Genomic DNA, 14317 nt, shown 5'->3' with positions numbered 1-14317 from the left:
TGTCCCTGGGCTCTTGTTTGTTGGGAGATGTTTTGATTACTGCTTCAATTTCCTTACTGGTTATGGGTCTGTTCAGGTTTTCTATTTCTTCCTGGTTCAGTCTTGGTAGTTTATACGTCTCCAGGAATGCATCCATTTCTTCCAGATTGTCTAATTTGCTGGCATATTGTTGCTCATAATATGTTCTTATAAATGTTTGTATATCTTTGGTGTTGGTTGTGATCTCTCCTCTTTGATTCATGATTTTATTTATTTGGGTCGTTTCCCTTTTCTTTTTGGTAAGTTAGGCCAGGGGTTTATCAATCTTATTCTTTCAGAGAACCAGCTCCTAGTTCCATTGATCTGTTCTACTGTTCTTTTGGTTTCTATTTCGTTGACTTCTGCTCTGATCTTTATTATTTCTCTTCTCCTGCTGGGTTTAGGCTTTATTTGCTGTTCTTTCTCCAGCTCCTTTAGATATAGGGTTAGGTTGTGTATTTGAGACCTTTCTTGTTTCTTGAGAAAGGCTTGTATTGCTATATACTTTTCCTCTTAGGACTGCCTTTGCTGCATCCCAAAGATTTTGAACAGTTGTGTTTTCAGTTTCATTAGTTTCCATGAATTATTTTAATTCTTCTTTAATTTCCTGGTTAACCCATTCCTTCTTTAGTAGGATGCTCTTTAGCCTCCATGTATTTGAGTTCTTTCTGACTTTCCTCTTGTGATTGAGTTCTAGTTTCAAAGCATTGTGGTCCGAAAATATGCAGGGAATGATCCCAATCTTTTGGTACCTGTTGAGACCTATTTGTGACCTAGGATGTGATCTATTCTGGAGACTGTTCCATGAGCACTAGAGAAGAATGTGTATTCTGTTGCTTTGGGTTGGAATGTTCTGAATATATCTGTGAAGTCCATGTGGTCCAGTGTGTCATTTAAAGTCTTTATTTCCTTGTTGATCTTTTGCTTAGATGATCTGTCCATTTCAGTGAGGGGGGTGTTAAAGTCCCCCACTATTATTGTATTGTTGTCAATGTGTTTCTTTGCTTTTGTTATTAATTGGCTTCTATAATTGGCTGCTCCCATGTTAGGGGCATAGATATTTACAATTGTTGGATCTTCTTGTTGGATAGACCTTTAAGTATGAAATAGTGTCCTTCCTCATCTCTTATTACAGTCTTTGGTTTAAAATCTAATTTGTCTGATATAAGGATTGCCACCCCAGCTTTCTTTTGGTGTCCATTAGCATGGTAAATGGTTTTCCACCCCCTCACTTTCAACCTGGAGGTATCTTTGGGTCTAAAATGAGTCCCTTGCAGACAGCATATCAATGGGTTTTGTTTTTTTATCCAGTCTGATAACCTGTGTCTTTTGATTGGGGCATTTAGCCCATTTACATTCAGGGTAACTATTGAAAGATAGGAATTTAGTGCCACTGTATTGCCTGTAAGGTGACTGTTACTGTATATTGTCTGTGTTCCTTTCTGGTCTATGTTACTTTTAGGCTCTCTCTTTGCTTAGAGGACCCCTTTCAATATTTCTTGTAGGGCTGGTTTTGTATTTGCAAATTCCTTTAGTTTTTGTTTGTCCTGGAAGCTTTTTATTTCTCCTTCTATTTTCAGTGACAGCCAAGCTGGATATAGTGTTCTTGGCTGCATATTTTTCTCATTTAGTGCCCTGAATATATCATGTCAGTCCTTTCTGGCTTGCCAGGTCTCTGTGGATAGGTCTGTTGCCAGTCTAATGTTTCTACCATTGTAGGTTACAGACTTCTTGTCCCGAGCTGCTTTCAGGATTTTCTCTTTGTCTGTGAGACTTGTAAGTTTTACTATTAGATGTCGGGGTGTTGACCTATTTTTATTGATTTTGAGGGGAGTTCTCTGTGCCTCCTGGATTTTGATGGCTGTTTCCTTCCCCAGATTAGGGAAGTTCTCCTGCTATAATTTGCTCCAAGATACCTTCTGCCCCTCTCTCTCTTTCTTCTTCTGGGATCCCAATTATTCTAATATTGTTTCGTGTTATGGTACCACTTATCTCTAGAATTCTGCCCTTGTGATCCAGTAGTTGTTTTATCTCTTTTTCTCAGCTTCTTTATTTTCCATCGTTTGGTCTTGTATATCACTAATTCTCTCTTCTGCCTCATTTATCCTAGCAGTTAGAGCCTCCATTTTTTTATTGCACCTCATTAATAGCCTTTTTGATTTCGACTTGGTTAGATTTTAGTTCTTTTATTTCTCCAGAAAGGGATTGTCTAGTATCTTCCATGCTTTTTTCTAGCCCAGCTAGTATCTTTATAATCGTCATTTTGAACTCTGTTTCCGACATCTTACTAATGCCTGTATTGATTCGGTCCCTGGCAGTTGGTACTGCCTCTTGTTCTTTTTTTTGAGGTGATTTTTTCCATCTTGTCATTTTGTCCAGAGGAGAATAGATAAATTGAGAGAACAAAATGCTAAAAGGGTAACAATGGTCCCCCAAAAAATACACACTAAAGAAATCAGAAGAGACCTGAAACCGGTGGGGAAAGAAAGGCAAAGAAAAAAAATATATAATCGGGCTGGTGAATAGATCAGAGCCACACAGTAGATTTTTGGTGTTTTTTGGTCTGTTAGAAGAAACTGCCTCCCAAAATTTTAAAGAAAAACTTATATATGTACAAAAATAAGGGTAAATATGACGAAGGGATGGAATATGACTGTAAACATGAAAATTATAAAAGTTTATAAAAGGAATTGATAGGAAGTTGGTTGAAAAAAGAAAGAAAATTAAAAAAAAGAGAGAGAGAATGTGATCAGGCAGGAGACTAGAACAAAGCCATACACTAGAGATATAGGGTATGTTTTGGTCTGTTAGAAGAAACTGTATCCCAAAATTTTAAAGAGAGAAAAACTTATAGATGTATACAAAAAAATAAGGTTAACTACAATGAAGTGATAGAATATGACTCCAAAAATGAAAATTAAAAAAGATTTTTAAAAACGGAATTGATAAGATGTTGGTTGAATAGGGAAAAAGAAAAATTCAAAAAAAATAAGAAAAAGAAAAAATAAAGAAAATTTTAAAAATTAAGTTTGAAAGACTAAAGAATCATGGGGAAAATCATGAATTCTGTGTGCTGTATTCCCCTAGTGCTGGAGTTCAGCCGTTCTCATTGATCAGTAAACTTGGTCTTGGCTGGCTGTTCTTGCTGATCTTCTGGGGGAGGGGCATGTTGCTGTGGTTCCCAAATGTCATTGCCGGAGGCGGAATTGTGCTGCCCTTGCCGTAGCTGGGCTAAGTCATTTGCTTGGGTTTGCTCTTGGGAGCTTTTGTTCCCTGCAAGCTTTCCGTACAGCTTTGGAGTGTGAGAGTGAAAATGGCGGCCTCCCAGTCTCCGCCCCAGAGGAGCCGAGAACCCCGGGCCCCACTCCTCAGTGTTCCCCCAGAGAAAAGCAGTCAGTCACTCCTGTCTCCCCATCCCCGGCCGCACTCCATGCTCACCCGGCCTGTGACCAAGTGTTTCTATCTCAGGCTCACGACCCCATTTGGAGTCTCCAAACCCAGCAGATTCCCGTGGTGCGCTCCCCCGCCACTCCTCCCAGGGGAGGAAGGGGAGTCTCCCCCGATCTGCTACTTGTTGGGTCCCTGCTGGAGGAGCAGTGGCCTGACTGTGCCGTGGAGCACAGTTTATGGCAACCCCGAGTTGAGAGCCCACTCCTCGGCTCCGTCTCTGCAGCCAGCTTCCCCACTCAGATATCTGGGAGCTCTGCCACACTCAGGCACCCCCGGTCTTTCTGTGCGAGGGTTCCACCCCCCGCTTAGCCATTGGAGTGACATCCCTCAGCGGAGCAGACTTCTAAAAGTTCCAATTTTGTGCTCCACTGCTCTATCACTTGCTAGTAGCGGGTGACGGAGGCTCCCTACCCCCGCCGTCTATCTTCCCGAATATTGCCTCAGATTCACTTCTCCGCACATCCTGCCTTCCAGAAAGTGATCATTTTTCTGTTCAGAGAGTTGCTGCTCTTCTTTCCTTTGCCCTCCTGTTGAGTTCGTAGGTGTTCACAATGGTCTGATACCTATTCAGCTGAATTCCTGGGACCAGACCCAATTTAGGTCTCCTACTCCTCCACCATCTTGCTCCTCCTCCAAAAAGTCTTGATTTTAAAAAGCCTACTTGTCGCAGTATCTCAGATTCTTAAATCAATCTTTGTTGTAGAACTTTGACCACAGTAGGATACAACAGTTGCTAATACTCACTTCGGCTGGGACTGCTCTGGTGCTTTCCTTTGATAGGATTAATGGTTACCCATTCGCTGAGGAATTGCACTTTTACTTAATGCAGATGTAAGGGCAGTCTTGAACCAGTGCTATCTTATCTTATCTCCTTTCTAGTACTTTTACTTTGTTAGTTGAGGAATATCCTCAAGTCAATGATTATAACTTTACTGTGTAATTTTTCCACAACGTCCTCACATCTTGAATTTTATGTGCCTTTCGACTGAAGAAGGAAAGAGGGTTAGTAAGTGAATACATGTGCCATACGATCGGCATGGTACGTGTATAGCTGTGTAGAGGAACTCTCAGTGTCATTCCTTTCAGATTTTGAAATAAAAATATTTTAATACTGCTTACAGTCTCTGGCTAAAAACCACTTGTCCCCTTGTATATTCTGCAGCTTGCCAGTCTGTGGCAGTAAACGTGGTTTCCTAACATTGATGGTGGTGGCCTCTGGAATTGCTCTGATCTCTTCTTTTCTGTTGCTACCACCTCTGGCCCTTCTGAGGATATGCACAAAGTTAGCCACTCTGTTAGAAAATGTACCCAAGAAATCAATGAAGAAAGTTTCTAACTTGATGTAGGAGACTCTAGAATTGAGTTTGACGAGTGTTGAGCACTATGTATGTGTCAGGCACCTGCCAGGCTCTGGGGAAGGAACGCAGCCCCTGTCCTCCACTCTGTGTCACAGGAAAGGCAGACATACATAAATGACATAAAAGGTACTTCACAAAAGTACCTTTAAAGAACTGTGAAAACCTGAAATGATGATGAAAACTAATAATTCTGTCTGAGTAGTAAACTTTACGGAATCCAGCTGGGCCTTGAAGGATGGCAGGAATTTCATATGCAAGCGAGGCAGGGGAAAGGCTCTCAGAATGAACAAAGGCAAGAAGGTGTGGGAGCACGTGTTTAATGCTGACCTCTGGGGGTAGTTCACTTAGGACCTCTGGAAAACAGGTGGAGGGAGGCCGGGAAAGGTAGGCTGCTGCCATCTGTGGATGAACTTTGTGCCTCGACCAAGAATTTCACTTTTATTTTGTTAGCAAGGTGGACATTTTTAAAGAAAAATAATTTACCTCAGTGGTTCTAAAGACAAAGATTAAATTGATAGAATCTCTGCTTGTAGTCCAAGAGAAAACAAAGGTTTTTGATGTACAGTAGAATGAACATAGGACACAACAGCATGGAAGGTAGCCTTTGCTAAAGTTCTAAGTTATCAAAATGGGCTGTAACAGAATTTATCAAATTTGTTAAAAATTTGTGTGCTCTTAATGTAGAAACTGGGCTTTTGTAACCCCCTTTTCATTCTGTTCTTAGTGAATAATACACTTTATATGGTAATTTTTTCTTATTTTGTAACTATGATGTCAAAGTATATGATTAACCTTTCCTTAAGACGCTTCTCCAAATTAGATTGTCAACAAAAAGTAGTTACTGGTGATCACATAACATAACAAGTTTACCTTCACACTTAACACTCTAGAATTACAGAAACAGCAGGGTTTGGTTTTGTTTTCTGGTCATTTGATTTGATACTCAAGGATAACTAGCTCTGTTTTTCAATGCCTTGGGAATAGGAATGAGTTCAGCCATGATAACTTATTTAAAAAGCATTTATATTTACCGTATATGTAAGGCATTCCATAAAAGCTTCTATTCCCTGGTATAATACTGTGAACCATCATTAGGGCGAAAAGCATATAAACAAATGTACTGTCAACACTGAACAAAAATTAATATGAATTAGCAAGCATGGAAGTTACAGGTTCAAGTGGAGGAACTAAGGGGGTATTGTTGCCATCTCTTCCAATTAATGGTAAAAATTTTACTGCACTGTTAAGTTCTCAGAAGTTTCCTGAATAAAGAAAAGGAAATTTGCAGAGCCACAGGGGAAAGACATTGGTCATCCCTAGGTATTCATTCACTCACTCAAGAAACATTTAAGGGCATGTTTTTTTCCCAGACATTGTGCTTAATCGCTGGGGATTCAGAATAAGAAGATTGGAATTCAGTAGGTTGACCACAGACGATTAGAGTCTAGAACCTAGACCTTGCTTAAGCCAATATTTTAGAGTTTCTGTCGTTTCCTGTAGGTACTGTCAGATGGTTTACAGAGGAAAGAAGAAATATTAGGAAAACCAATTGATCCTTATTTTTTTTTTAATGCTAACTGGAAATTATTCTGGTTTTAGGCTCTAAAACAAAGAGAAGCAATCCTGAAACTCATCTTGAAAAATGAAAATGTAAGTAGAAAATTTCAATTTTCCCCATCCTATAATATGTTCATGAAACCATTTTAGAGGGAAATGAAAAAGTAACCTGAGAATAAACAGCTTTCTACTTGGCATAAATCACTGTAAAATACCTGTTGGCTGTTCATGCAAATCAGTAACCCTGGTGCATTTGAACTTAATAAAGATGGTCTGCTTTTTTTAAAGCCCTGTGTTTTCGTATCTACAGATTAAAATCTTCTTTGATATTTTCAGACTGTTCTCCAGTTATATAAGATACATTTATTTTTGTACAGCAGTATGCAGGGGTTTTTTAAATTTATTTAATTACAGTATTTTTTGAAATTGGAATTTAGATTTAAGAAGGTATGATAATCAAAATCTTTAATAGTTTGTGTATTTAAGGTCACATGCTTCAGGATTAAAATAAGTATGTTAAATGGTATTCAGGGAAGATCTCGCTTCCTCTCCTGTAATTCTTTTGTATCCTTTCAGATGGCATTGTCCATACCAGCAAATCAGAATATGCTATTATTCCTCTTCCCTATTTTACATAAACCATATTAATAAACTGCATACACTGTCCTGTGCATTGCTTTTTTCACTCATCTTTGAGATCTTTCCATATTAGCATGTAGTGTTTTTGTTCTTTCTCTCTCTCTCTCTTTGGTTTTTTGTTTTTTTGTTTTTTGCATTGCATAGGATTTTACTGTATGGATATACCATAATTTATTTAATCAATGCCATAACAAAGAACATTCAGGTTGATTCCGATCTTTTACTATTATAAAAATGCCTTGTATGTATGTCTCCTCACACTTGTGCAGGAATATTAGTAGTGTGGATTTTCCAGAAGAGGAATTGCTAGATCAGAGGATATGATTTATAATTTTGGTAGCTATTGACAAATTGTCTGTGCTAGTTTCCTCTCTTACCAGCAATGTTAGAGTACCTCTTCCCCTGTAGCCTTGCCAACAGAATGCTATGGAACTGTGCCGACATGATAGGTAGGAAATGGTATTTCATTGTATTTTTAGGGATGAAATGAGTATGTTTAGGAGCCACTTGAATTCTTTTCTGTGAAATACTTGTTCATATTCTTTGCCCATTTTTCTATTGCAGTGTTCTTTTTCTTATTGATTTATAGGAACTCTAATACATTAGGGAGATTTCGCTTTGTTTATATGATTTGAAAATATTTTTTCCTGGTTTGTCTTTTTTAATCTACTGGAATTTTCCCCCCTTTATGGTTTCTGAGTTTTGAATAACATCGTATTCCTCACTATCCTAAACTTCATATCTAAACTCATTATTTGAGGGGCACCTGGCTGGCTCAGTCGGTGGAGCATGTGACTCTTGATCTTGGGGTTGTGAGTTCGAGCCCCACATTGGGCATAGGGCTTACTTTAAAAAAATAATTAAATAACTCACTATTTGTACTTGCTATATCCAAACTAAAAAAAACAAATAGATTCCCATAGTCAGGGATTCTTGTATTTCCGTGGTTTGCCTCCGTCCTTGGGTCACTAATTCTGCTCCAGTTCTCCCCTCCTTCCCCACCTCCCAGGTTTACTTTAGTTGTATCTCTAAAAGAAAGAATTCTTAACTTTTTTGATTTAACGTCATAAACATTATTACATTCAACAAAAAACTGACAATAATTCGTTATTATCATTGAATACCTTGTCTGTTCAGATTTCCTGTCGTCACCTAAATGGTTTGTTTGTTTAACATGTATTTGTTTGACTCAGGATCCATATAAAGTTCATAATTTGCAATTATTTGATAGTTTTTCAATCTCTTAATCTATGGGCTATAGATTATTCCTTCATCTCTCTCTCCTTTTCCTCCACCTTCTTCAGTTTATTTGTTGAAACAGCCAAGTTGAGTTTGTCCACATTTTCCCATGGCGGATTGTGCCCTTGACCCCCAACCCAAAGTTTCCTGGCTATTTTTGCTGATTTTTCTGTATGAATTTTAGAATTAATTTGTCTTATTCAAGAAAAAACAAACACTAGTGGTTTTAATGGATCATAATTCAAGAGAATTAAGATCTTTTTGATGTTGAATATTTGTCCAAAAGCAGGTATGTCTTTTTGGTTCTTCCACTCTTCTCCCGTATCTTTCAGTAGTGTCCTGTTCATTTTTTTCTTTAAAACCAATCAAAGAAAACATATATGCTATTTGCAAAAGTTTAAAGAACCTAATAAATTACAGAGATTACTGTTGTGGGGATGATAGGGCCATTTAATAAAAGAGATAAACACTATGTAGTCTTTTCTTAAAAACTACATGTACATGAAATATTTTGTACAATTTCAGGAAAATTCGTAAAACTTTCCATGTGTTCTGGGTAAGGAACTCCTGTCCTATGTGAGTGAGAAATCAACAAATTACATTTGCCTTTTAGCAGAATATTCGATAACTGCTTTCAAAAAGACATTGTGTAGTTGTACTGCTGTTTGGGTAAAGGACACTTAATTGGTAAACCTTTAACAAAGAGAGTCATCAATGAGCAGTTCAGGGAAGAAAACAAAAGAGATAAAATAATTCCACAAGTTCTTTTGAATTAGGATGGCTGTGGTGTGGCTTGAAATTTATCACCTATTAGAAGGTAGTTCCTGACAATTTTGTAGAGACTTCAAGTTAATACAATTATTTAATTTAAAAAAACGTAACGAAGGATGGTATTGCCGGAAGTTAACTTGTGTGGTTGAATATAGATATAGATGATGTGGGTGACTTACGTACAGATGACGAATATAAATGATACAATTTAAGCTCTGTCTCATAAGATAGCCATACTTTACACAGGCTGTAATGTTTTCACATCTGACTTAAGAAACTCCTCATTATTTCTAAACTTTGATTTCATATTCTGCTTTTTTTTTTTTTTAATAGTAGCATCTTTGGAAATCCTTTTAGAATTACATTTGTCGTGGGTATAAGGAATTTTTAGCATTCTTTTTCTTAAAGCACAAAGAACTAGTCTCCAGTTTTATGATTCGCAGTACTTCTGAATGCTTTCTGGATAACTGTTGACATGGGAACATCTTATTTCCCACTAGCTGGTATTTATATGCTGAAGGCATATTGTTGCTTCACTAGAATCTGAAAGAATTATTGTAATTCTGTTAAAAGATGCCTCAGATGATACTCTTTTCTAGTCTTTCACATTTCTTTATTGATAGTTCCTTAACACAACTCGCTTATTTAAAACAGGGTAGTGATTTTGGCTTTAAGTTTAAAGTATAAAAAGAATTAGAAGTAATAAAATGGATACCTTAGACAGGTATCCTGTCTCTGTATTGAGGAGATCAGTTTTTTTCTTCTACAAACAAATCTGAGTTTAGACCTTTTCCATAACACAGCAGGAGTAGTTCACAGGCTTGGGCTTTGGAGACAGACCCCAGGGCCCCCCACATTCTGGCTTGACCCCTCCCTGCTGGGTGACCTTGGGCAGATACTGTTGAGTGTCTCTACGCCCTTATTTTTCTCACTGGGAAAGCAGAGGTAATGCCAACAGTCTCCAAGAATCGTTTTGAGAATTTAAGTGAAGCATGTGAGGTGCTGAGAGCGCCCTGCGTGTGCGCCCTCCACAGTAGACGCAGTAACCGCACACAAGCGGGTGCTGTGCTCCGGGCTATCTTAGGAGTCCGTTGATTAATGCCAGTGTTGCTCCCAGGACTCAAAACCTTGTTTAACTTGGGAGCTGCCTTCCTGGTTGCCTAGTGAAAACAGTTTTCATGACTTCATGGTTTGTCTGATAGCTATTACCTTGTAAAAAGGGTTACTTTCAGAGTATTTGCCATGTGCCTAGCATAGTGGTGAGATAGACCTTGTTTTACTTAATCCTCCGTCCATCTAAGGAGCACATACATAATAATGCTCTTTTACAGTTGGGGAAACTGAAACCCAGAGAAGTTATAGAATAAATTGCCCAGGCTCACATAGCAAAGGAGTGATGGAGCCTTTCTCTTAACCATTATGGTGCGCTATCTCTGTTCATCTTGCTCCCCCAGTGACTGGAATCTTCTCCTTTTCAATCCTTTCTCATACTTGATTTGTTCATCTTTGTGACTTTATCACTGTGTCATGCACAAGACTTGTGAATGGTTACAACATAGTGCAGTCCAACAAAGGAGTGGTCAAGAGATGGGGTGGAGGTGTTGATTGTTTAAGGGACGAAGACTAATTTTTAACATCTCAGTGTATACTTTGGAAGGTGTTTTTTAAGTAGTTTTTTAATTCATAAAATATTTTAAGTGTATACACAAATAACCTTATATCTACCACCCAGATTTAACAGGTGCTCTTCACATACTTTGCTTCCCATCTCCTGCGGTCTCTGTCATTGCTTGTCCTGAAGTCGGTAGTGTCCATCAGTCCCATGAGTGTGGAAGGACAGATGCGTAATGCATGTACTTTTTCACAAATATTACAAGCAGTAGAGAAATTAGATTCCTCTTTGTGTCTGACTGCTGAGGTACACATGTAAGAAGTCTTCTCAGACAGAGAGGAAGAGAATAGACAAGTCCTATCATAATCAGTCTGATGGTGTTTGCATGTCTGTTCTTCCTAGGCACTGCATGGTATGGTCTAGGAAGGCTTTATTTCGCTATTACAGTCATAGTGACAGTTAACGAAAATTAGATTTCAAAATTCCAGCTTTTATGGTTAAGGTAAAGACTAGAAACTGATGATTCTCCTTCCCTGCTATTCCAGTATATGTTCTTCAAGAAGCATGTTTGGAGAGATGCTCTGCTGCATTTTTTATATGCCTTTTTCCCTGTTGAAGGTGGACAGGCACGTGGATCTGCTCGAAGTTGCCCAGGAAACAGATGGCTTTTCCGGCAGTGACCTGAAGGAGATGTGCAGGGATGCAGCACTCCTCTGTGTCAGGGAGTATGTGAATTCTGCATCCGAAGAAAGGTACGATCTCTCAGATTTGTCAAACCCTTGTAGAGCTTTTAGGTTGGTTCATGTTTCTTTACAATACCAACCCTGCTTATGGAATCAAAGGTGGACTTGAATGAACTTTATTAATTGCCTTTTTTTCTAAAGGGAAGTTCTGAAAATGAATTGGGGACGTGGGTCGTGGGGAGGCTCCGGAATGCAGAGAAAGAAACAAAAGCTGGATTTCTACCACACATCCACAGACTGGGTCACAGAAGGCCGACAGGAGCTTAAGCTCGCAACCTCTGTTGGAAGAGCAGGTTCTCCAACACTCCTGGCTTGTTTTGCATCTTAACTTCCTAATCCCATTTCCTGTTGTCTTGCAGGAATTTCACATGTAAATGGGGGTGATAAATGGGGGTTAGGGCCCTGGCTGGGGGTTAGACTTTAGCTTGTTGACAGTGACATGTTTACTAAGCAAAGAAACTGTTGTCACTGCAGCCAACTTCAAAGCAGGAGTTTGAGAAACCAATTCATACTCATGTGTTTCAGCAGAGACGCTAGAGAACCGGAGTAAGTCAGCCCTGATGAACCACTTCGGAAAAGGCCCCTTGCCCTGGGCCAGCGTAGCTCTGCGTCTCCTCAAAACACTGACCTTCTGACGGGTTGCTGTAACTCTTAGCAGACCGGTGTACTTCCTGGGCCTGTGGTGAATGAGTTCTCCACCTCTTGCCCTTTTGTTTCTCAGGCCCCCTTTCTCCTCCCCCGCTGAGGCTTTCACTCCACAGGACCTGGATTTGCCTCTTGTGCTGTGTTTTTCATCACAGCTCATTGCCATAGCAGGTGTGTCCCTTGGCGTAGAAAGGTTAGCTGGGTGTGCCCTAGTTCTGCACCTGCCTTTAGTGCTCCCTGGGGCCCCGTCAGAGAGACGCTCACTTCATTTACTTGTTGCCAGATTATCCAGCTTCCCTGACGCTAACGGTGGGAATACTTTTGACCTCTGACTGTAGCCAAGAGTCTGCTTTCCACAGGTTTTTATTCTTGTGTATAAGATAATGAGGAGAGAGGCAAAAAAACCCAACCTATGAATACATTTTGTGTGAATAAATTACATTACTCTTTTTCTGCTGTCCTCAAAGCCTTTGAAAATTTTATATTTCAGTATGAAAAATCTGGCTCATAGACTTGGCTTATAATTTTTTCCCCAAGTGTATTTTCCAAAGTGTTGTAAATTATGAGGAGACGTTATATATTATTATTAAAGAGGGGAGGACTTAGAGTGGTTGGTTTTTGTTAATAGCAAAGCATTCTGTTTTCAGTTTGTCACATGCTAAATATATACATGAATGTATGGCCATGAATGCTACTTGTGATTCCTTGATTGGAATTCCGTTCCCGTTTAGATCAACCGCACACCTATAGCTAACATTTTTCCATTATGCTAATACTCTGCCCGTGATTCTTAGTGTGCGGTGTTTGGTTTTCATTCCTACATCTCGAATGTGTATTTATGACCAGCCATTTTGGCCTCCTGCCTCCTAGTAGTCAGTGCTGCTTAAAAATCTCCCCAGACTTGCATCTGCATCGAGAATTCCTGGAGGAATTCACATGAAGCGATTAACTGTGGCTATCTTTGGGGGTCTTCCATGGGAAAGAGATGTCATGTTTTAATCTGGGTAGCATATTTGAGAGAGGGGTATCCCAAAGTCATTTGACCATCTGGTGGGTTTTGTTTGCATTTTAGCCACGATGAGGATGAAATCCGGCCCGTGCAACAACAGGACCTGCATCGGGCAATTGAAAAAATGAAGAAATCAAAGGATGCAGCATTTCAGAATGTTTTAACACATGTTTGTTTAGATTAAGAGTAAAGATCATTTGTACAGTTCAGTGTGATCTAGTTCGATGCGCTCTCTTACCATCAGTGGAAATAGAATGAAAAGAGAAATGTTCTTCACCCAGTGAGAGAGTTCAATGTTCCTGACACTGGTTTTATACTCTGAATTCTAAGTTATTGAGAAACAGTTGTTGTATAAGCGGTATTACTACTTGTCAGAAATCATGAGGAGGAACAGTTTGATCCAGCATGAGTGGGTGCTTGTGTTTGACCTCTGTAGCCATACGTTGCAGCCTTAGAGCATCTAAGCTGGTCTCAAAGATGATTCACTGAGTCATTCGTGAGAAAGGGGGATGTGAGTGTGTGTGTGTGTGTGTGTGTGTGTGTATTAAATGTATATATTCACACATTTTATATTGATATTATGTAGATATGTTTGAATACAAAACTTTTTTTTTACCCCAACTACTGAATCAGAAAGTACCAAACAGTATATAGCAAAATGAAGATTTATGGTTGTGTCTGAGGTACGGTGATTCGGCCATTTCCAGTTGTTTCCTTTGTTTCAGCTTTTTTTTTAAGTCGAGCATCTCTCTGCAGTGGAATAGTTGCAGTCGGCCCCATCTCCGTTTCCGGATGTGTCTCTGCTATTATGGTATCAGGATAATCAAATAAAAATACTTGTTCAGTGATGAGCATTGAATGGTTGTCAGGCAGTCGTGTGATCAGGACGGATTCCACATGGATTTCACCTCCTTCCGGCAGCACACTGAGTAGAGATGTGTTTCAGATCGATACCCCAACACATGGATTGGAAGCCTGGCCCATGAATGGCTTTGAAACACCACAGTGCCATTCAGCACGTGTATGTGACTGTCCTTTTTTCATTTCATGGGACATAGTTCTGTTGTAACCATGGTTTTTTAATGTTATTTTAAAGTTGTATGTTCTTTAATTATGGTCAAATATAATTTGGCCATCAAAAATGAAATGATAGTCTAAAACAAGTAGCTCTTACTAAATGTGCTAAAAATACTCATTTTGTAACTTTAATTTTTAAAGTTTTCTTAGCATATTATAAACTGTGCCCTAGTTAGTACAGATATACACATCAGAATCT

The 14317-nt window shown here is 39.1% G+C and overlaps 1 protein-coding gene across 3 annotated transcripts in view; it reads left to right on the top strand.

Moving 5' to 3' along the window:
* ATAD1 (ATPase family AAA domain containing 1) overlaps window positions 1-13700 on the top strand; it is a 53840-nt gene extending 40140 nt beyond the window's left edge. For all 3 annotated transcript variants that reach the window (XM_021696092.1, XM_021696090.1, XM_021696091.1), the window contains 3 exons: window positions 6426-6476; window positions 11263-11396; window positions 13105-13700. In XM_021696092.1, the coding sequence (XP_021551767.1) occupies window positions 6426-6476; window positions 11263-11396; window positions 13105-13225 (306 nt within the window). In that variant the 3' untranslated portion in view covers window positions 13226-13700. The remainder of the gene's footprint in view (window positions 1-6425; window positions 6477-11262; window positions 11397-13104) is intronic.
* The last annotated feature ends 617 nt before the right edge of the window (window positions 13701-14317 follow it).

The sequence above is a fragment of the Neomonachus schauinslandi genome, chromosome 6 (assembly GCF_002201575.2).
Source record: "Neomonachus schauinslandi chromosome 6, ASM220157v2, whole genome shotgun sequence".
NCBI lineage: Eukaryota > Metazoa > Chordata > Mammalia > Carnivora > Phocidae > Neomonachus > Neomonachus schauinslandi.
Note: the sequence above shows the minus strand (reverse complement) of the source record. Positions and strands in the feature narration are given on the sequence as shown.